Source organism: Lontra canadensis, unplaced genomic scaffold (assembly GCF_010015895.1).
Source record: "Lontra canadensis isolate GAN:19392208 unplaced genomic scaffold, GSC_riverotter_1.0 scaffold41, whole genome shotgun sequence".
NCBI lineage: Eukaryota > Metazoa > Chordata > Mammalia > Carnivora > Mustelidae > Lontra > Lontra canadensis.
Window position 1 is genome coordinate 15,043,286 of NW_022631035.1, and position 22,819 is coordinate 15,066,104.

Sequence of the window (22,819 nt, forward strand, 5' to 3'; positions counted from 1 at the left end):
GGTTTGAACCTTGAGATTGAACCTCTGTGCTGGGTGTGGAGCCTGCTTAAGATTCTCCCCCTCCCTCTCTAAAATAAATAAATAATTAAAAAAAAAAAACAAATAAAATAAAAATGACCCTAAACCATTACATCTTCCCACCTTCCTGATAATTAAGAAGACACTTTAACACCCTGCAGTATACTTCAGGATTATCACTATAATAGTAACAAAATCAGCTAACATTTATAAGCATTTACTATGAATCAAGTTTCTGCTAAGTGCTTTATATTAATCTGATTTAAGATTATTCCCATTTTTACAGATGAGGAAACTGAAGCTCAGGAAGGTTAAGTGACTTGCCTAAAACCACACAGCTAATAAATAATGCCATAAGCAGGAAAGTCAGAGTGTAGGATGAATCCGTTCTCTTACCTTGGGATTGCTTTTATTGAAATCCCTGATATCAGTTGGTTACCCTAAAAACAGATTACAGCCCAGTCTCATAAGTAAAAACTGAATTTTCTGCTTCTTAATTAAAGGAGAATTAAGGGGTGTTTATGGAATTTAAACAGTACCAGAATTCCTGGATTACACTGTGTCTACTTCAGGAGTTCAACAATATATTCTGCTTGTGACACTATACAAATCACTTAAATTCTCTAGGTCTTAATTTCACCACTGTAAGACAATTATCAAACACAATTCACTTAACATCCCCTACGCTATGGTAGGTCAGTTATGCAACATCATCAATCATGTCCCATGGTTTTAAGCACAGAACCAAAACACACTGTTCACTTATGTTTTTCTTACATTTTCTGCATACAACAAATCTGATTTGAGGAATGGTAAAATGTAAGTTAGGTATTTTAGAATCTAATGCTATGTAGACTGCATCCCATAATATGTTGACAAATATTCTGGATCAACGGCTGTATCTCAGTATAGCTTTCCATAGACTTTGCAAACCAAATATCAATGACTTGCTCTGATTTGATCCACAATTTCCTTTTACACGTAGGACAATACTGAAAACTAGACATAGGCACACAGATACCAGGAACAAAAGGACCAACCAAAAAAAGGACATGTCCATTTCTTAGACACAAAAGCTTTATTCTTCCAACCTAAGGTACAGGCATCAAAAGGTTTAAGTTCAGATTATACAGAAACAACATCCACAGAAGAGCAGAATGACTTTCCAGAATTGTTCACTGAACTGCTTGTAAGCAGCCTGCAGCAGTCCTGTAACCCAGCTGTTCTGACTTCGTCAGAAAAACAAATTCTCAACCTAACCCAGGTTTATTGAATCAGAAATTCTGAGGGTGGGCCCCGCAATCTGCAACAAGTCTTTCTGGTAATTCTGAAGCATGCCAAAATCTGAAAGCCACTGCTCGAACCTTTGGTTTATGACTATTGTCTCTGTGAGATACACATACTATTTTCCTAAATTCATATGTGATAACGAATAAAGAAGGTGGACAAGAAGAGAAACAGCCTGAACTGAGTTACTATATATAAGCATATGATAAAACACGATCTCTGTTCTGTTAGTATATCCTATGTAAGAGAAATTCAAAAGGAACGGATGATTTGTTTTCTTTCTGAGTACACTGAGTTCATCTGTTTATTAAATTTTGGTACTATGTAGAAAATAACAGCTTCAACCTTCAGGTCACTAATCTTATCTCAGTAGAAACTTATTTTCGGAGAGTTTAATAACTTCATTATAAAAGAGTAAAACACTAAGTTTCGGTGCATTAAGTCTGTTCAGATAAGAAAAGGAGAGACTGAGGAGCATGGCAATTAACATTGTGGCAACATATTTTTAGTTTTTTCCTGGCTTTCTGGAAGTTTCAACTGAGGTTTAGTTTGGTTCACTTCCAATTCAGCAAAGATTCATATTTGTGGGAAATATACATAAAAAATAACGTGGATAAGATTTTTCAGAGGGATTCAGCACTGGCATTCCAACAAACAGCAGCTACCTCGGTTCTTGAAGATAACAATGGCTCGATCAGATTAAAGACGTCAGATGGACAATCAGGAAGTGAAAGATTGTCTTCCTGAGAGCCATTCTGACTTGCAAACCTGGAAGGGAAAAGCCCTCCAACAGAAGTTTCTTTCCCAAAACTTAATGCAATAATTAGGGCATTTATTTGTTTTACTTAATTATACCAAAATTTCTGTGAAGAAATGCAAAGCACACTATGCCACTGCCCAAGAAGGTGACAGTACCTCAAAACATGAGAAAGATTCCTCTAACCATGTGCTATGGTGCCGTTTAAAGAGCTATTTTGTTTCTTTCAGACACAGAAAAGCTAGTTCCTGAAACATAACTGTGACTGACTTAAAAACAGTCATCTCCGATGGTGGACGAAACCTGGGATTCTGCATTCTGAAAGTAAAATCCCCAAGGTCCTTCAATATTTAAAACTGATCCATCCAATCAATGTCTCTGATTAGGTTTAGTCCGAGTTTTCGCCTATTAACCTTTTTTTCACCCTTAAATATGTATTATTTGGCTTCAGAGCCATATTATCCTGATGTTTCAGATTACTGATACCTTCCCCAGAACTAAAAATCATTTTATTCTGCTGACTTCTAATGCTGTAAATATGTAGTAGTTTCATTCTATGGTTTGACATCAATTTTAATGAGCAGAAATAAAAACAAAAGACCTAAAACCAAGGCTTCTAAGGCCCTCTGCTAAAGCTCTGATCTGTATACTCAAGTAGATCTTTGAACATTTCTGACACAGCTCTATAGACTCACTGTAGAATGAGTGTAAAGGATGTTGCCAGGCAACTCATCTCAGTTCGCAAGAATCTAAGCATTGATAATGATTCTGTCTCAGCTTGGCTCCCACAAGAGAAGGGTTTTAGTGAACTCCCACATGTGCTCACAGGCCATTCATGAAGAAGAGGTATTTCTAAAAGTGAATGTCCAGGAGCCCAAATTGGAAACCTATAAGGCTTCTTTTCTAGTAATTTAAGTTTAATGTTTCCAACATCACAACTATTTTCTATAACTGTCCAGAAATCCAATGGGAGTTAGAAAAAGTAGGTCATATATAAAGGCCTAGTGTTGAATGAACATTTTTATTCATATCTTTAATATTCTTATTTGCACATGGCCAAAGCAAAATTTCTTCAAGTATCTCAAATAACAAAAATCACCCTGAAAAATACTGATCTACCAAAACTATTTTAATTCTTTTGAAGATTATCCTGGAAATGGCTTTTGATACTTACTCATTATTACATCAATAGTCAAAAAGGATATTCAGTAAAAACTATGTTCTAATAAGGAAAATATGCCATCAGTTGCAAAAGGGATTACGGATATGTTTTTATGAATAGGATACATGCAAAACACTGCTCTGATGGATGGGCCTGATCCAAACCTCCCTCTGTCAAAGCAGACACTTTGCATGCATGCTTACCAGGGCAGTACGCATCCACGTCCAGTTTCTGAGCTGAAGCGAGGGTTGGTGAGCCAAGCTCGGATTCTGGAATTCGTGGGCTCTCAACAAACTTTGCCTTCCTCAGAGGGGCTAAGGACAAAAAAAAGGTACAGAGAGAGAGGGAGAGGGAAAAAGGAGAGAGAGAAAAACAGAGAGGGAGAGAGAGAAAAGAAAACAGAAAGGAAGGAAGAAAGAAAAAGGAAAGAGAAACGGGGAAGGAGAAGGGAAAGAGAGAAACATAGAGGGGTCATGAGTAAGGGGAACAGCAGGCAACAGATGGAAGCACTTAAATGAACGACACACTCTGTCAGACTCAGATCAGGTTACCCTATTTTTCTGTGCCAGAAAAAAAATGAACTACATTCTTCATAGAGGAGATGGGTCTTGTTAAAAAGTCACTGCAAACTGGAAAAGCTAAAATCTAATATTCAAAACTATGAGCCTGAGTTGCAACTGTCTATCACCTTTAGCTACTTTCTCTCTTTAGAAAGTAATGAGCTATTTTATCTTCCTTTGCCATTAAATAAAGGTATGAACTGAGGAAAGTATATGGCTAAGTTTTAAAATTCTGTTTATAACAACAGTAATCAAAGGTCTTCTTTAACCAGAAATAACTGCTGTAACACTCAGTTGTGATAAATACCTTAACTAGGATTAATCTACCTAACTTAAAAGGAAATCAATCACCTGACAGCTCAGCTATTAAGGTAAGAAGTCAAAACTGCTAGTGGACTACGATGCCAGTCTGACACAGGATGCTAAAGGTAAAGAGAGGTGATTTAGTTGCACATACACTCAGGAGTTCTATGGGTTAGTCATATCCCATGCCATGGAATCCATTCATTCTTGTAAGGAATGAAATAGAAAGTATAATTCATGAATTTAAAGTTCTATTTATCAAAGGCTTGTATAAATTCTATGTATTGATTTTTAGGGAGAAGAGTTAAGGATCAGTATTGATATACATTTAAGTAATCCATGTAATACATTAAAAATTAACATTAGGAAGATTACTTTCGTACTTTCAAATTGCGTTTCATTAAATAAATGACAACAGGGTTAAAGTGCTTAGCATAACACTGGTTCAAAAGTATCGTTTGAATCTGAAATTGAGTTGTACGCATTATATATTTGTGTCATAACTATAGGTGTCCAAGACATGGGAGTGTTTAAGATCACATTGCTTTTTTCAAAATTTCTGTGTGTTCTTCAAAATCCTCATCCATTACTGATCCACAGGGGATTCTAAGTTATTCCTAAAAGACCCTGTAAAAAGTAATATAAAACTTGGTCATTATAATGGCCAGAATTCTCTATTTTCTCTGGAGGATAAAAATAAAGTATTAAAAAATATAGAAGTACTTTTGAAATGTGCCAGTACTCAAAGCCTACAGGCAACTAAATCACATTTTAAATCTTAAGATAAGTATGTATATTTTAAGTGTATGTTAAAAAACAAAATAAATCCTGTTTCTGTCTCCATAGCAACAAAGGTGCTAACAGTATGGTTCTCCGCCAAAAGTAAGCTTTGGAATAGCAGAACTCTCACCTCTGCTAAAACTGTAATAATTGAGCCTATTTTTAAAAGTCACTATCACAAAGATCTCAAGTGATTTATATGCAGATCTGCAGGCTACTAATAACCAATATTAGAGTCTCTTTCATTATAATCTCACCAACCAATTCAAAAATAATGAAACATTTTATTTATCCAGTATTGTTCTGTATAGAAGAAATGATTATAATTTAATTCTTAAAGCTATTAAGTCCTTTACTAGAATTTTTAAATTTTCTTTATCATGGCAGAGAAAAACTATTTTACCTCCTGAGTTCTGACAAAGACAGCACTGGTCCCTGTTCAAGGGATTCCATACATCTAAAAATCTTAATAACAATTTTTATAATGAAAGTTACACTAGTGGGCTAGTAGTCAGAAATCAGCAACTTAGGGTAGATATGTAAGGAAGAAATTGAAGGATGGCAGGAGAAACTGAGGAGGGTGGTATGAGGAATGTATAAGACTTATGAGATGGAGTCAAGGGGATAACTCAGGATCCCAGAGATCTGTAAACTCAATGCCATGCAGACATCCCGATTTTCCCTTCTCAGGAATTCCAACTGAGGTTATCTTTCCAGCTCACAGTGGACGTTTGATTCTTTTTTTTCTACCTTCACCTCTACCCTCATTTGTGGGATACTGTACATGTCTAATAATGACTTTATCTTTTAAGGCAGATTATAATGTTCCTCTCATACAAATTACAGAAAACTAGTGCTATGTGTAAGTCCAAACACAGGGGATACAATTGCAGGTATGAAAGGTTGTCTCATAGTCTTAATACTGCTTGGTGGAGAACATAAGAGGTCATTTTGGAAGATAGGACATGATAGTTTGCTTGGAAGCCTAGAATTCTATTATACTTCATTGTTTAAAAAAAAAAAAAGGCTACAGAAGATGATTCAGCTGGGTACAAGAATTCTATGTCAAAAGGGTTTAACAGACCGTTTTTTAGCAAGTGGTTTGGGCAGGAGGATTCTAACACCAAACCAGGTATTTTACTATGATATAACATGGTAGTAGAGTAGTGAGGGGTTGGACAGCCAAGGAATTAAAGTCTGGGCCCTGAAACCAGAAAGCTTACGTTAGAGCCCATCTCTTCTACTTTTCCCTAGCTGAGAATATTTCTCTAAGTTTCTGATCAGTTATTCGGACTTAATAACATTACCCATTCCATGGGGGGAATTGTAAGGATTACACTGATTAAAATAAAATGCTCCGAACCATATCTAGCACATAATAAGTCCTCCATAAATGCTAGCTGTTTTTCTCACTGTTTTGGCCTCATCACTACCAAGACAGATGCAGCTGATCTGTAGAGTCTGAATTGTGTGTGGTTGGAAGGAAGAAAACAAGGATGTCTAAGATGTCATGGGAGAATGACAAGAAAAGTGATATCACCAATTTTTTTTTAATTTAGAAGGAAATAATGTTGAGGAAAACATGTTATAACTTAGAAGGTAGTAGGTTACCCAAATCAAAATGGTCTAGACAAGGAGAAATACTGTCATTGTCAAATATTGTAAAGAAAGAAAATTAAATAGTGTGATTCGACCCCTGGTTCTCAAAATGTGGTGCCTGGACCTGCAGCACAGCATTATCCGGGAATTTCTTAAAAATGGAAATGATTGTATTCCTCAGATCAGCTGAATCAGAAACTGTAGGAGGTAGAGCCCAGCAATCTTCATGTAGCAAGCCCTCCAATGATTCTATGCACGCTAAAGTTTGTGAATACTGGATTAGAAAAAGTTATCTGTAAATACGTCATCACAGCAGATCAGGAAGGGGACTTTCCTAAAAAGCAATATAACTGTTGTGTTATGTTTTATTTTTTTTTAAGATTTTATTATTTATTCATGAGAGAGAGAGAGAGAGAGAGAGAGAGGCAGAGGGAGAAGAGGGAGCCCAATGTGGGACTCGATCCCACAAGACCTGACCTGAAGGAAGATGCTTAACCAACTGAGCCACTCAGGCGCCCATGTTGTGTTTTTTTAAAAAGGGTCCTAAGTTATAACTATCCATCATTTGGGGCCTATTTTGAAGAGAGAGCAATATTCTCTGTACTCACTTGGGGAGGAGACGAAATAAATTTCCTTGGGGAGGAAATAAGAACAATTGGATCCATCACACAGCAACATGAATGGTGAATGAGAAAATCTGCCTCTGCAAACTGCAATGTTGTAGATAACACTGAAGCACACCTAATCCAAGCAAGAATCAAGGCACTAAAATAAGGATTTTAAATAACTACTAAGGTATCTGTCTTTGATAAAGGTTTCAGAGCACGTGGGAATTTTTAGGAGAGAACTGCCATGGGACCCAGATAATTATGGGAGACAGCTATGAGGGCAGACCAAACCAAAGCAAGGATCAGAAAAAGAGAACTGAAGGATACATTTAAGATGAAAACAACATAAAGTACCAAGAAACTCTCTTCACAGAGTTGGTTTTATGATAAAAAGCTTATTCAGTAAGATTAATCTAAGACAAAGTCATTGTCAAACATGAAAGCAGGGCAAAATGATTTTAGTTATAGGTGAGAATAAGAAATATAAGGCATCCAAGTCAGAGCGGAATAAGTAAAATTATCTCTGTTTGTAGATGACATTCTGTAAATGTAGAAAACCTTAAACGAAAGTGAAGATTCTATAATAAAACTGTTAGAATAAACAAACTGAGGAAAGGTGCAAGATATAAAATCCATACACAAAAGGTTACTAATGATGAGCTATCCCAGAATGAAATTAAGAAAACAATTCAATTTAAAATAGCAACAGGGGCGCCTGGGTGGCTCAGCGGGTTAAAGTCTCTGCCTTCGGCTGGGGTCATCGTCTCAGGGTCCTGGGAACGGGCCCAACATCGGGCTCTCTGATCAGCGGGGAGCCTCCTTCCCCTTCTCTCTCTGCCTGCCTCTTTGCCTACTTGTGATCTCTCTCTGTCAAAATAAATAAATAAAATAAAAAAAAAATAGCAACAAAAAGAATACTTAGGAATAAATTTAATTAAGGAGGCGAAAGACTTGTACACTGAAAAACTACAAACCGTTGCTGAAATTAAAAACACATATAAATGGAAAGATATCCCTTGTTCACAGATTTGAAGACTTAATACTGTCAAAACGGCAATACTTCCCAAAGTGACCTATGGATTCAATGATATCTTAATAAAAATCCCGATGACATTTTTTTACAGAAATAGAAAAATCCATCCTAAAATTCATATAGAATCTCAAGGAACCCTGAAAAGCCAAACCAATCACAGAAAGAACGAAGTTGGAGGTCTTATACTTCATGATTTTAAAAACTTACCATAAAGCTTCCTACAAAGTAATCAAAACAGTGTGGTACTCTGTCATAAAGACAGATATATAGACCAGCTAAACAGAGATTCCAGAAATAAACCCCATGGTTGAAGGATTTTACGAAGGTACCAAGACCATTTTATGGGGAAAGGCCAATCTTTTCAACAAATGGTGTTGGGGAAACTGGATATCTATATGCAAAAGGAGAAGCTGGATACCTATCTTACACCATATACAAAAGTTAACTCAAAACGGATCAAAGACCTATACGTAAGAATTAAAATTCTAAAACTCTAAGAGGAAAACACAGGAGAAAAAGATATTAACTGGAGAACTATTAAAGGAAGTTGGAGAAAAATGGTGGAAATTTTATCTGGAAAGAGACAACTGTATTTTAAAAAGTTTTTAACAGAGCTTTAATAGGCAGAATCTTACATGAATATTCATAACATTTTCGCTCCTAAACATTTATTAAAAAATAAGCCTTTGCGTACCATGAATTTCCTGGAGTGGAAGAGTGGGGGAAAAGTGTAGAGGAGAGATATTTATGACATTCTCTATTTCCTCCTCCTTAACCCCCAGTCTATGGTGGGTTTAAAATCTAGAAATTCTAACCTATCCAAATTCCTAATTAACTACTGTTCATGATTGTGCTTAAATGACATAAGCAACACCCTGAAGGAAGGGGAATGCCAAGGAGCTTTCACTGTTTGGTACTGCACCTTCCCCAAAACAGAGGATCAAAAACAACAAAGTTTAAAAAAAAAAAAAAAAAAAAAAAGGGAGAGATAAAGAAAAAACAATAGAATTTGTTTGTAAGTGAAAGTAGATGAAGAAAAAGAACTATAATTCACAGAGTTCCTTGGGTTTTTTGCAAGGAAAATGTATTTAAATAAAAGAAAAAAATAAAACCCCCCAGATACAATGCAGAAAGAGGAAATTAGAACTTGACATGATAATCTATATCAAATAAAAGCTAATCTACTGTAGAAATAATGACTCTTTATAATGAAAAACAAAACTTTACTGATCTAAAACCAACTACAAAATTAATACATAGCTGCAGAGTATTATTCCAGCTCTCTTTTCTTCTGTCCATGAAAGTATAATAAATGAAATATATGTTTTATACACTTTTCTTTTTCCTACATTTTCCTCAAATATCATGCACTATCCTCTTTAGTCTCCCCACTCTCTGACTCTACTTTACAAATAAAAATTGTTCCATGTTGTTTTACATCCATATTATGCCATGAATTATCAAATAATTGGAACATACTTATTTTAAATCTGAATAAAGATATATTAGTATAGCTAGAGATACAATGCACATATTCTTGACAACTATAATAGACATCTGATTTCTCTGAAAGCTGTGCAAATACAAGTGAAATACAAAATGTGTGCAGTGTGGCCAAGTAAAGTTAACTTTGTTTACAAATATAAATATCAGTTAGTGTATGGCCTCTAGTTGCCCATGACAGGCTCACATATCTCTATCTTGACTGATTATAATGAACAGCCAAAACAGATTCATTTTACTTGAGTAAAAAAGCAACCTTACATAATTTTACCATTTATCCAACTTATCCAAGAATAACACCAACTATATCCATTTAAAAAAAAAAAAGAAAAGAAAGTTAGTTAATCAGTATCAACTTACGGCATTATGGTCCCAGTGAAAGGAAGGGGCTCACTTGAACATCACAAAGACTACAGAAGCTAGCCAAATGTGGGGAAAATATTCTTTCTGACTTTCAATATGTTAAAAATTTAGCAATTTGGAAATCAAAGAAATTTAAAGAAATTTAAAGAAACTATCTACCACATAAAGAGTTTAATACTAACTTCCTAACAATGAAAACAAAACAAAAAACTCTAAAGTAACAACATCCAAATAATTGGAATGCCATTAATAATTTTAAATTTGTATATAATTCAATAAAGGACAGAACTACTTACTATCAGTGACAAAGCACACTGCTACACAGAGATAACTCAAAGAAATTGAATTCGAGAACGTACATTAGTGTCTTTACTCATTCACAACTAATAACTTCAAGAATAATGGATTATCACAAATATATTCATAAAGTTGTCTACTGACTAAAATGGAGAGGTTAAGATATCAGGGCTAAATGCTTCACTTGTACTTTCTTACTCAGAAGTTCTAGTTGTGAGGTGGAAAGTTTATATGGAGACAACATATTACTGAAAACTAATATAATTATAATCTAATTATTTTCTATGTAAATAAAAACAGAGCCATCAGTATACATTTTAGGGATTATCATAATCATTTGGTAGTATTAAGATATATCATGTCCTGAAAATGTAAATTTGATGCTAAATGAAATTTTCACACATAAAGAGTGATACTTTTAAAATGAGAATAGTTGGGGCACCTGGGTGGCTCAGTGGGTTAAAGCCTCTGCCTTCGGCTCAGGTCATGATCCCAGAGTCATGGAATCTAGCCCCACATTGGGCTTTCTGCTCCACAGGGAGTCTGCTTCCTCCTTTCTCTCCACCTGCCTCTCTGCCTACTTGAGATCTCTGTCTGTCAAATAAATAAATAAAATCTTAAAAAAAGAAAATGAGAATTGTTTTTTTAGGAAACTGAATGCAACTATTTGTAAACCAACCATAAGATACATGAGAGAGCTGTTCCACTCAGTTCAATAAAATGTTACTGTGTTCTGCCATGTGCAGCGCTCAGTGTTAGATGGTTCATGGGATTTAAGCAGGATTAGGACAGTTCATGGCCTGAAGGAACTCAGGGATGGAGATGAGACAGAGTAAGAACAGCCATGATATAAAGCAGAGAAAGCTAAGTGCCACGAAACAATACGAAGCACGAGTCACAGGGTGTAAAGAAGAGAAAAATCTACTTCAGAGTACCTCCCAACTCAGTAAAAAGTTTAATAACCATTCATTTTCTATTAAAATCAAAATTACAAGGTTATTTCTAAAAGCTAATTTGGAGAGAATTACTAAGTTTTTCTAGTTTACTTTTTTTTTTTTTTAAAGTTTCAAAGCAGGGGCGCATGGGTGGCTAGGTCGTTAAGCATCTGCCTTCAGCTTGGGTCATGATCAGTGTCCTGGGATTGAGCCCCGCATGGAGCTAGCTCCCTGCTTGGCGGGACGCCTGCTTCTCCCTCTCCCACTCCCCCTGCTTGTGTTCCCTCTCTCGCTGTCTCTCTCTCTGTTAAATAATAAAAAAAAAAACCTTAAAAAAAAAATAAAGTTTTAAAGCAGAGTTTTATGGTTATAACATTTAAAATGCTACTGGGGAAATAGTGTATGTTTTTAAAAAGTTGAAAAAGAGCAAACTAAAATTAAAAGCAAGCAGAAAAAGGAAGCAATAAAGATTATAGCAGAAAGAAAGAAAATAGTAATTAAAAATAGAGAATAATATTGAAATAAAAAATCTTTGAAAAGATGAACGAAATTGAAAACACATTAAACTAGACTGATCAAGGAAAATAGCAAAGACATAAATTATCAAAATTAGGAATGAAGGGAGGGATATCACCATCAACGCAACAGAAATGAAAAGGATTATAAGGGAATGTTATGAACAACTTTATGCCAATAAATTAGACAGCTTAGATAAACAAATTCCTGGAAAGACACAAATGATCAAAACTGACTCATTAAGAAATAGAAAATCTGAATAGATAGGTAACACGTAAGGAAACAATTAACGTCTTCCCATAAAGAAAAGCCATGTCCCAGATGGTATCACTAGTGAATGTTACCAACTATTTAAGAAGAAACAGAACTCCTCTGTAAACTCTATCAGGAAATTAGGGAAGAAGGTGGGACAGGAACAAGTGACCTAGAAAAACAGATTTCTTTGGGTACATGTGACTAGATTTTATATCAGTGGTCTATAAGAAATATGTAGTATTTATTTGATTTGCGAATTTATTCTTAGTTTTATCATTTAAGCATCACACTGCTTTGTTTTAAAAATAAATACACTACTGTAAATGTTATCAAATAAAAAAGTTTAAAAACCAAGTTTACGAACATTACCTTAATTGATGATAGTTTTCTTTAAAAAATTCTTAAGTTTGCTCTGATCTTATTTGGTAATTCAAAACAGAATGAAGCACACACAAATTTTTTATGGAAGAGCATTTTCATTGTAGAGAAATATGCTTAAGCCTTGTTTTAGAAATATCAGTCTCTTTTGTGAAATTAAAGGTAGTGAAACTAATTTCTTGTCAAAGCTAGATTCTAACGCTAGGTCTATAGCTCTAAAAACAGATCTTACTCTCAGAAAAGCTACCCTACAACCAATAACAGCTAACTTTTTTTTGGGGGGGGGAGAGCATGCACATGATTGTGGGGTGAGGGGGACAGAAGGAGAGGGAGACTCCTCAGCCAACTCTGCACTGAGTGTAGAGCCAACATGGTACTTGATCTCAGGACCCTGACAGAGATCACGACCTGAGCCAAAGTCAAAAGTCAGTCACTTAACCAACTGACCCACCCAGGTGCCTTGTTCACATCTGTATAACAGTTTATTTTATACTTTTATTTACACTTCATAATTTTTCCATGAGGAACATATTAACCTTGTTGCAGAAGGGAAAACAGAATCACAAGATCTCTTACCCAAGATCATAGTATTTAAATGGTAGATTATAAAACCATATCCGGGGCTTTCAATTTAGAATACTATATTGTTTGATCAACAATACTGTTCTTCACGGTATGGAATTCATTTAACAAGAGATAACTCTGGAGACGTGTCTTGAAAGACGTTGCTGTGGCCGATGCTGAAGAGTTCATCATCATCAGCCGATGTCGAGTTCATCATTGTTAGCCATCAGGGAAATTCAAATCAAAACCACACTGAAATACCACCTTACACCAGCTAGAGTGGCAAAAGTTGACAAGGCTAAAAACAACAAGTGTTGGAGAGGTTGTGGAGAAAGGGGAACCCTCTTACACTGTTGGTAGGAATGCAAGTTGGTGCAGCCACTTCAGAAAACAGTGCGGAGGTTCCTCAAAAAATTAAAAATAGAGCTACCCTGTGACCCAGCAATTGCACTACTGGATATTTACCTCAAAGATACAGATGTAGTTAAAAGAAGGGGCACATGCACCCCAATGTTTATAGCAGCAATGTCCACAATAGCCGAACTGTGGAAAGAGCAAAGATGTCCTTCAATAGACAAATGGATAAAGATGGCTGAGTAATATTCTGTTGGTCCATATATACAACAGAATATTACTCAGCCATCAGAAAAGATGAATACCCAACTTTTGCATCAACATGGATGGGACTAGAGGAGATTATGCTAAGTTAAGCAGAGAAAGTCAATTATCATACGGTTTCACTTATTTGTGGAACATAAGGAATAGCACGGAGGACATTAGGAGAAGGAAGAGAAAACGAAGGGGAGGAAATTGGAGGGGGAGAGGAACCATGAAAAACTACGGACTCCGAGAAACAAACTGAGGGATTTAGAGGGGAGGGGGTGAGGGGATGGGTGAGCCTGGTGATGGGTATTAAAGAGGGCACGTATTGCATGGAGCACTGGGTGTTATACACAAACAATGAATCAAGAAAACTACATAAAAAACTAATAATGTACTGTATGGTGACTAACATAACATAATAATAAAAAAAAGAACAAGAGGGGCACCTGGGTGGCTCAGTGGGTTAAGCCTCTGCCTTCGGCTCAGGTCATGATCTCAGGGAGGGTCCTGGGATCGAGCCCTGCATAGGGCTCTCTGCTCAGTAAGGAGCCTGCTTCCCCCTCTCTCTCTGCCTGCCTCTCTGCCTACTTGTGATTTCTGTCAAATAGATAAATAAAATCTTAATTAAAAAAAACAAGAGATGATTTTAAATGATTTATAAAACTGGCAGTAAATAGCACTGAATTACGTAATATGGTGGGCTGTACTAAAGCCTACCAACATCCTAGCCTCCATTCCTTTCTAGGCACAAGGGTGACTACAATTGCCAGCTCCCATGAAGTTTAGGAAGGATTATGTGACTGGTTCGGACTTATGAAATGAGAACACAGGTGACATAGGCCCTGCATGATTTTATAGTCTGTCTCCTCCTATAACACAAAAATCAGAGAAGTCTCATGTTGAGACGGTACAGATACAAGACTAAAACAGCCTGAATTGCTGTGCTACTGTACAAAGAACAGCTGCCCTGGAGAGCTGCCCAGGCCTGTTGGGTAAACTAGAAATAGACCTTCTTTGTGTTAAACCACTGAAAGTTGTTGTCATGACAGCATTGTCTAGCTTATTCTAAATGAAATGGCTACAGTGTTATTTTTTCAATTATGTTTCCATCTTTCAGAATAGGTCCAGAAGAAAATTTTAATATGCTAAAAGTAGCTAATCCTTCTTTTTAAAAAGAGGGAAAAGATTTTGATGTCAGTGCCATTTGAAAGTAAAGTATTTAGCTAGAATTAACATTCTGGATAATTATACAATTACGATATGTGATACTGACTTTCCGGTTTGATTAGTAATATATAATTTCTTTTAAAGTAAATTTATTTAAATAAAAGCATGACATTCAAAGAAAATACTAGCTTAAAAAGTACGGTTACAAGCAGGAATGGCAAAAATCATGAAGGAACTATGCCAATGAAGGAAATTTGAGAAATGTGCACTGCACTAAACTGTATCTCAAATGGGTGACTTAATTTTATTTTCTATTTTTTATCCATTCCAAGTTAAGATGGGAGCAAAATATTAGGCAACTGCATTTGAACTGGTATCCAATGTGAAGGAATAGAACTGATTAAATACTTTGAGATAATAAGAACAATCCACTCTAGTCATAACTGAGATATTGGTTAGCACTAAAGATAATAACTGAGACTCAGGAGGTAACAGGTATAAATGGTGAAAATAAATTAAGCTTAAAAAAAAAGACTTCTCATATAAATAGACTTAAGGTCATTTGCGCAATCTAGACATTTGATTAAGTAATCAGAGCAGTCTCCTCCTAACACTTTTTTTTGGACATCTTTTCAGGAGGACCAATCCATTTCCATACACTTATAAGAGCCACTGATGCATAGTCAGAGGTCAAAAGTGGGGAAAGAGGATCTCCTCAGCCACCACTAAGGTGTTCCATCTTCCTGAGGAAGCTAGGCTGAGCTGCGGTAAGGCCCTCACTTCGTCAACTAGCACCGAGCCCAGCAGTGCCCAGTCCATCGTTTGCACACACCATGGCCTCTGTATTGGAGCTCACCTGCATCTGTGTGGCCCTCCCCCAGCAAGACAATGAGGTTAGGGCAAGAGACAGTAATAAGATCAATGCCTTCATTAAAGCAGCCAGTGTAGGGGCACCTGGGTGGCTCAGTGGGGTAAGCCTCTGCCTTGGGCTCAGGTCATGATCCCAGGGTCCTGGGATTGAGCCCCACAGCGGGCTCTCTGCTCAGCAGGGAGCCTGCTCCCCCACCCCCGGCCCTGCCTCTCTGCCTACTTGCGATCTCTGTCTGTCAAATAAATAAATAAAATCTTTAAAAAAAAAAAAAAAAGCAGCCAATGTAAATGTTGAACTTTCTGGCCAGGTTAATTTACCAAGTCTGTAGCTGACATCAACATTAGGAGCCTCACCTGCACCAACAGGGGGTCCTGTCCCCTCCACCACTGCTCCCCAGCTGAGGAGAGGAGAAGCGGAAGCAAAGAAACAAGAATCTGAGGAGTGTGATGATGACATGGCCTTTGGTCTTTCTGACTAAACTTCTTTTGTAACATAGTCAATAAAAAGCTGAATTCAAAAAAGAAAAAAAAGTGGGGAAAGGAGCACAGAGTGAATCGGTTATCATACAGCACCCCCCTCTGAGGAAACTACGTGTAGGGTATTGTGGCATCCTTAAACAAGTGCAATGTGTCAACACAGAAAAGTTTTCGTTGCTCTGTTAAATTGAGAGTAAACCATGAGGTCGTTCTTAGATGTGATGGGTGATCAGTGCGTTCTAACACTCATAGTGTCGACATTGTGCTACCACACTTAGAAAAAGGTAAAGGGGGTCTTATCGTGCTCACACACTAAACTTGGCACTGAAAGAAAAATCTTAAAAAAAAATTGCCCCTGATGATTAAGAAAGAGAAAAGGAAAGGTAGGTAAGATGGAGAAGAGGAGAAAGTAATTGAGTTCAGGGAAGTGGAAGAATGGATGCAGACTGACAGGGAGATGGAGACAGGGTATGGGGGAGGTATGGGAGTAGGAGGTTAAAGCAGCTCTTCCAGCAGCGGAAGCGGAACCAGGACCCACACCTGAGCCCAAAGGAAGAGAGCAGTGTTTGCACCTGGACAAACTGGTGTACACAACAGACACACTGAGAAAGACTGAAGTCTCTCAACTCACTTAGGCGTTTGTAAAAATCATTGTCCTCTTCCACAGAAACATCACTGCAGTTACAGCACAATCATGTTTTTCCTTGCACTAGGGTAGGCCAAGAAATAAAACAACCCTAAAATCTCAGACGCTGAACACAACAGAAGAGAGTTCTCACTCAGTATGGGTGTTCAGCAGGCAGCTTCTCATCCTAAGATAGAGTTGTTCTCTTGTGGGTTCTCCACATCAAGCTAAAGACCTAGGAGGGGAGAGAGGGGGAGGGGGAGGGAAGATGCATATGTGACCTTTTTATAGCCTAGCTGGAATCTGTATACATTATTTCTATTCGTATTGTTCAAAATTCAGTCACGTGACACACTTATCTCCATGAAAGGCTGGAATATATAGTTTGCCTAAGTCCCAATCCCAAGGAGGAAAGGGAATAAATTTTGGTGAACACACAGCATTCTTTGCTATATCTTACATAATAGCTTGACAATTCATAAAAGATGCAGAACTAATGAACCAAGCAGCAAATTCTGTATAAATTTAACTCTTTCTTTTAAATGGGCTGAACATATATCATCAAAAATTACTTTAATCGTATTTTTTCATTCAAATATAATGCTTTGGATTACAGTGCCTACAATACTGTCTGGCATATGGCAGCTGGTTAATAACTGCTAAATGAATAGTATGCAGTAGAAAATCAAAGCACAGACAAGCATTACAAATAAAACAAATGATTCCAATAAAACAAATGATTTTAAAAAGTGAGCTTTAAAAAGCACTCATGGATATTATAAATGTTAATCACAGTATAAATCACCTGACCGAGAAACTCAGACTTTCATAAAACAAACATTGTATTCATCATCATCATTATAATCAGACTATAATAATTTAATTTCTAGCTTTAATGACTGGATTATTTTCCATAAGAAATATCCAACAAAATATGCTGAGAGTATAGTTGAGTTAGAAGGGAAAGACTAGAAGACTTTGGCTATAAAGTCTGCGGCTATGCCCAAGCTCTTCCACACTCAGGGATATTTGAAGGATGAATTAACAAAGGAAGTCAACATCCTTTTTATTCTTAACTTTCAACAGGAAGGCTAAGCAGCTGCTTTCTGACCCAAGGCATATAAGTCACTGGTGGATCAGTCTAATCCTTTTGAGCCTTAAAAACTTTGTTTAGGCAGGTCTGAAGTAACTTTTTTCTATAAGGCTAGTTTAGCCTCACTACCAAAGTGTGTCCCTTCTTGGATCTCTACAGAATGTTGCAGGTTTAAAACAAGATTTCTCTACATTCTGGCTGCTCAGAATGAAAAAAAAAAATTCCCATTCCTATGGGAACTCTAGGAATTGTTGTTTATAGCTCCCTGGTATTCTTTCTCCAGCCTCATGGGGTCTCACCTCATCTATATGCAACTTAGTATTAAGTTAAAGATTCAAAAGGAGCTTTCTGCAGAATTCTGTAGTTCTGTTTCTGAAAGCCTCCTATTCCTCAGTACTCTAAATTCCAGTTGCCTTGACTTCCCCAATTTTTGATCTATTTCCTCAATTCAGTAAGATTATCTTTGAGTTCTCCACCATCAAGAGAATACCCTTAGGCAAAAAGCCAGGGTTTGCCTAGTTTCCTCCCCCATCCTCTCTCTCAGGGATCACATTACCATGCTGTTAACTGTCCAATGTCTAAAAACAGTTGTTTCTAGTGGGAGGGCAAGTCCAGTACTGGTTTTTCACCACTAAAGTGGGACAAAGTTAAATGAACTATTTCTGTTTATCCATATATTTTTGGAGGTATAAATTCTCTATTTGTCCTTCATCCATTGTGTGCTTAAGGTTTAAGAAAACAGGTGATTCTAAGCTGTATCCAAGGTAATCAAGAGTAAGTGTGATATAATTTCTATGTTCATACAATTATGTTGTCTTATACAAAAGGGTATACTAGACACTTTGAAATACAGATAGACCATATGAGCAATAAATAGAGACAACATGATGCTCCAAAGAAAGTTACTCCAAAAATGATTGCCAACAACTTTTAGGACATTCCTACAAGACATTACTTCAATACAATTTTGAATAATTTAAATAGAAATTCTCAATTCAAAAAGAAACTGGGATTTAAATCTTTGTTTACATGTTATTACAAATAAAAAGGCAAATTATTATAGATTACAACTCGTTGAAAATGTTATCTATTTCAGTGTATGACAAAAGTCATGGTGTAGGAGATAAAATAAGGCAGCGTATATGTCAATTACCTATTTTAATAGCTTTGCATATACAAAAGACTTTTAAATAAGCCAACACAATACTCAAAAGCCAATGATATTAGATTTCATTTCCATACATCTGAAGAAGCATTAAGTTTCTGATAACATAAAAAAAGAGTTCCAAATTTCAAAATTTTAGTTATGTTGGTTTATGTGTGATTATTGGTATACTGACATATGGAATTCTATATATGTGTCAGGTTAACTTCTGAATTTTAGCAATGAAATATAACTATATTTAAATTTAAAATATTATAGAAACATGTTTCATCATAGGAAGATTGGAAAGTACAAGAAGCAAATAATGCAACTAAAAATGATCAGAGTCCCACCTTTGTTAAAATTCCAAAGCATTATGACCCTTCGGATCATTTTATTTTATATACAATATTAATGCCAACAAAAGCAGTTAAAAATGACTAATGACTTCTCCCTTTGCTTTAAAATAAAAAAAAAAAAAGATTTATTTATTTGAGAGAGAGAGGGAGACAGTGTGCAAGCAGGCAGAGAGGCAATGGGAGAGGAAGAGAGAGAATCTCAAGCAGACTCCTCCACTGAGCAGGGAGCCTGATGCAGGGCTCAATCCTAGGACCCTGAGGTCACGACCTGAGCAAAAAATCAAGAGCTGGATCCTCAACCGACTGAACTCCCCAGGCGCACTGACTTCTCTTTTAAATACTTAGACCCTAAAAGTGGCAAGTGAACTCAATGAGCAACATTTTATATGAAGGGAGATCATGTGATGCCCTAGAACAGTTGCTCCACTAATATGAACTTGAATATTAGTCACAGTTTTTTCCTTGTTAAATGACTCTCACCTCCTCAAAATGTAAAATGTAACTTAAAATATAACATATTTATATATACAATTTATGCCATAACACAGAGTAGACATGTGGTATGACTGTAAGGCATGAGGTGAGATGTACTTGTAAATGTTCTAAAAATTCATGAATATGCTACCACTTCTAAATTAGAGGGGGAAAAAAAGTATCTTCTTTAGCACCTTTAAGACAGAAATATTACATCTATAATTCATATCCTCTAATCTACATTTATGAGAAAGTAGGGGGAGAAAAACAGTAGGATAAAGAACACAGTGATTGAAAGAAAGGGCTTTCAAGTGAGACTTGCATCATGCTGCCCGTTATGTGGTCTTCAACAAATTATCCAACTTTTCCAAGCCTGGAGTCTGCATCTTTAAAATGTGGGCAACAATCTCTCTCTCTCAGAATTGTTATGAGGATTACATTTTAGGAGCAATACAGGTAAGGCTAAAAAAGAAGGTATTAACATTTATTATCCTTTGGAAATAGTAAGCTGAAGCATAATGTGCTACTCAAGGCCAGAGACTGAACTATCCCTGGAACGGGAACTAAAATATGGATCTCAGATTCATGGATCAACCACAGTGCACACGACAGACGCTTTGTATATCTCTAAACTAAGTGGTCTAAGTAATCACAATAATATATTACTTAACCTCTCAAGGATATTATAAAGATTTAAATGAACGCATCTTTGTAAAGCAATTAGCATAGTGCTTTGTACATAAAATGTGCTCCCTACTAGATGTTGTTGTCATTATTAGTATGTGATGATGATGGTGACAATGTGATAGGTAACGCAAGGATGTGGAAATGTACAAAGTAAATTTCAAGATGCTGATCAGAATGTTTGGAATCTAGAGGGGATGATTTATGATGTCAGATTGCAAGAAGCGATCTACTCACACTCTCTTCTTCAGTTCTGTCTCCCTATCTCCTTGCACCCAAAAGGACAGCTGTTGTTTAATGGATGAAGTTTCTCTCTTTAGTGGAATATGTATTATACCATGAGAACTAGTAGAGCTCCTCTTGTATATATGGTGAGGAAAGGTAACATAATTTGGAGAAGAGGTTTTATAATATGAGAAAACTAGTGATAGTTTCTTTCTGAATGCTTTACAAACTATTATTTAAAATTATGCTATAGAGGGGCACCTGGGTGGCTCAGTCAGTTAAGCATCTGACTCTAGATTTCAGCTGAGGTCTCCATCTTAAGGTCATGAGTTTAAGTCCTGCATTGGGTTCCACGTTGAATGTGCAGCTTACATTAAATCAATCAATCAACCAACCAATGTATGTGTGTATGTTATAAGTAATTGGATATGGGATTCTGGCATTATAAATTTTAAGTATAAATTCCATTATCCCCGATTATTTTTGTCTAAATCATCAAAGCCTACCAGATAATAAACTCTTTGAGGGCAAGGACTGTAGAATAATCATCTCAGAATAGTGTTTTAAGAATGATATATAATGCTGTTTTCCATTTTGTACCAGTTCTCAATAATGGCTGAAAACATGCTGACTATGTACAATAACATAAAATTCCTTGGAAAAAAATAGTTTTACATACACTTAAGAATTGATAGGAAAAATAAACTTGGACAGTAAGCATGTAAATAACGGTTAGCTGTCATTTAATGATAATTCCAAATGGATTTCTCCAAGGCAGACCCAAAAGGCTAGGGCTAACAAAGAAAAAGTTAACAATTAGGGAAGGAAATCAAAACCCTTTTTTTTCTTTTTCAAAACTTTAAAAAAGTATACTGAAAAAGATCCTAGGCAGTCAATGTGGGAGGCAGAAAACTGCTAAGATCTGCATGAACATTAACATTGTGCCAGACTGTAATGAAATTCTACAAGGGTAGATTTAAAACAAATTAAGTCTTTGTCCCATGAGCAAAAATGACTACTGAGACATTTTCAGAGATTAAGTGTGAAAGACCACTAACTTTTGGCTTGTTTTTGGAATGTGCAGTTGCTACTAATCTTATAATAAAGAACTCACAACAGAGAACACTTCCCTGCCCACTAACCACGGGTAAAGAATCACCAGCATTCCTCTAACCTTAGAATATCTCTCAGCAATTCCCAGTCTCTAACAGGATAAGTTGATTTTCATCTCTCAGAAACCTTGGGATCATCTGACTGGACAGGAATAGGGATGAATATAAGATGATGATTAACTCCTGACAAGAACATGTTATGGAAAGATGAGTTGCCTACTCACAAGGAAAGTAAATCATGAAAAAAGAGGGCTAATGGGAGGAACAGAATTATTGTTCTATTGTTCTATTTTGAGTTAGAGATAAAAGCAGAAATTTTTATTCTGACGTTCCTTAAGTACACAAAAGAAACAAATGGTTTGCTTTACTCTCCTTGGTTGTATGTTAATAAAAGGGTGGTCTATAAATATGCGTAAGTAGACACTGACTTAAGCTTAGAAGTCTTTTTTTCCCCTTAGGGTTTTTATAAGTCTCCTCCCACTCCTGGTTTTTAAACTAATAAAACATATTGTTCTATTCACCACATTACTTCTTTGAGATTAAAAAAAAAAAATCTGACAGCTAGATGGAGGCAGAAGCAGTGGTGCTTATTACAGGAAAGAGGAACAGGAGCCAAAAAGTAAATCTCAAATTGAAGAGTTCATAAATTTTCCATATGATTTCCCTCATTTTAATAATGTACCTTACTGGATGTATGGAAAAGAGAAAACAGATATACATGTGAGTATGGAACAATAAGTGGTAAGGAAAAGAACACTGAAGTCATTTTTTATAAAACTGGGTCCTACAGCTAAATGTCAGCTCCCTAATGCATAAATATTCCTATAATTAGAAACAACCTGAGAAACTTTCAATATTATGAAAGGCAAAAATCTCAAAATCCTATCAGAAGGGTTCTGCTTCTCTACAGCCAAGTAAGTTTCTACTAGATGGAGCCCCTTACAGATTAACTTTAAACTCTGGACCCTGGAGATTAAACATAATAGATTCTGGAAGAGAGCTAACAATTGGGTGGGGGGGGAAGAACAGATCATTAGGCATTTCTCTTTTTTAAATTCATTTTTTATT

At 36.2% G+C, this 22,819-nt stretch overlaps 1 protein-coding gene across 7 annotated transcripts in view; it reads right to left on the reverse strand.

Annotated features, from left to right (window-relative positions):
- Nucleotides 1-22,819, reverse strand: part of TANC2 (tetratricopeptide repeat, ankyrin repeat and coiled-coil containing 2) — a 363,824-nt gene that overhangs the window by 174,042 nt on the left and 166,963 nt on the right. For 3 of the 7 annotated variants that reach the window (XM_032870889.1, XM_032870887.1, XM_032870892.1), the window contains one exon: nucleotides 3,428-3,538. The exons of the other annotated variants lie outside the window; for them this stretch is intronic. In XM_032870889.1, coding sequence (XP_032726780.1) covers nucleotides 3,428-3,538 — 111 coding nt within the window. The remainder of the gene's footprint in view (nucleotides 1-3,427; nucleotides 3,539-22,819) is intronic. 7 annotated transcript variants of the gene reach the window in all.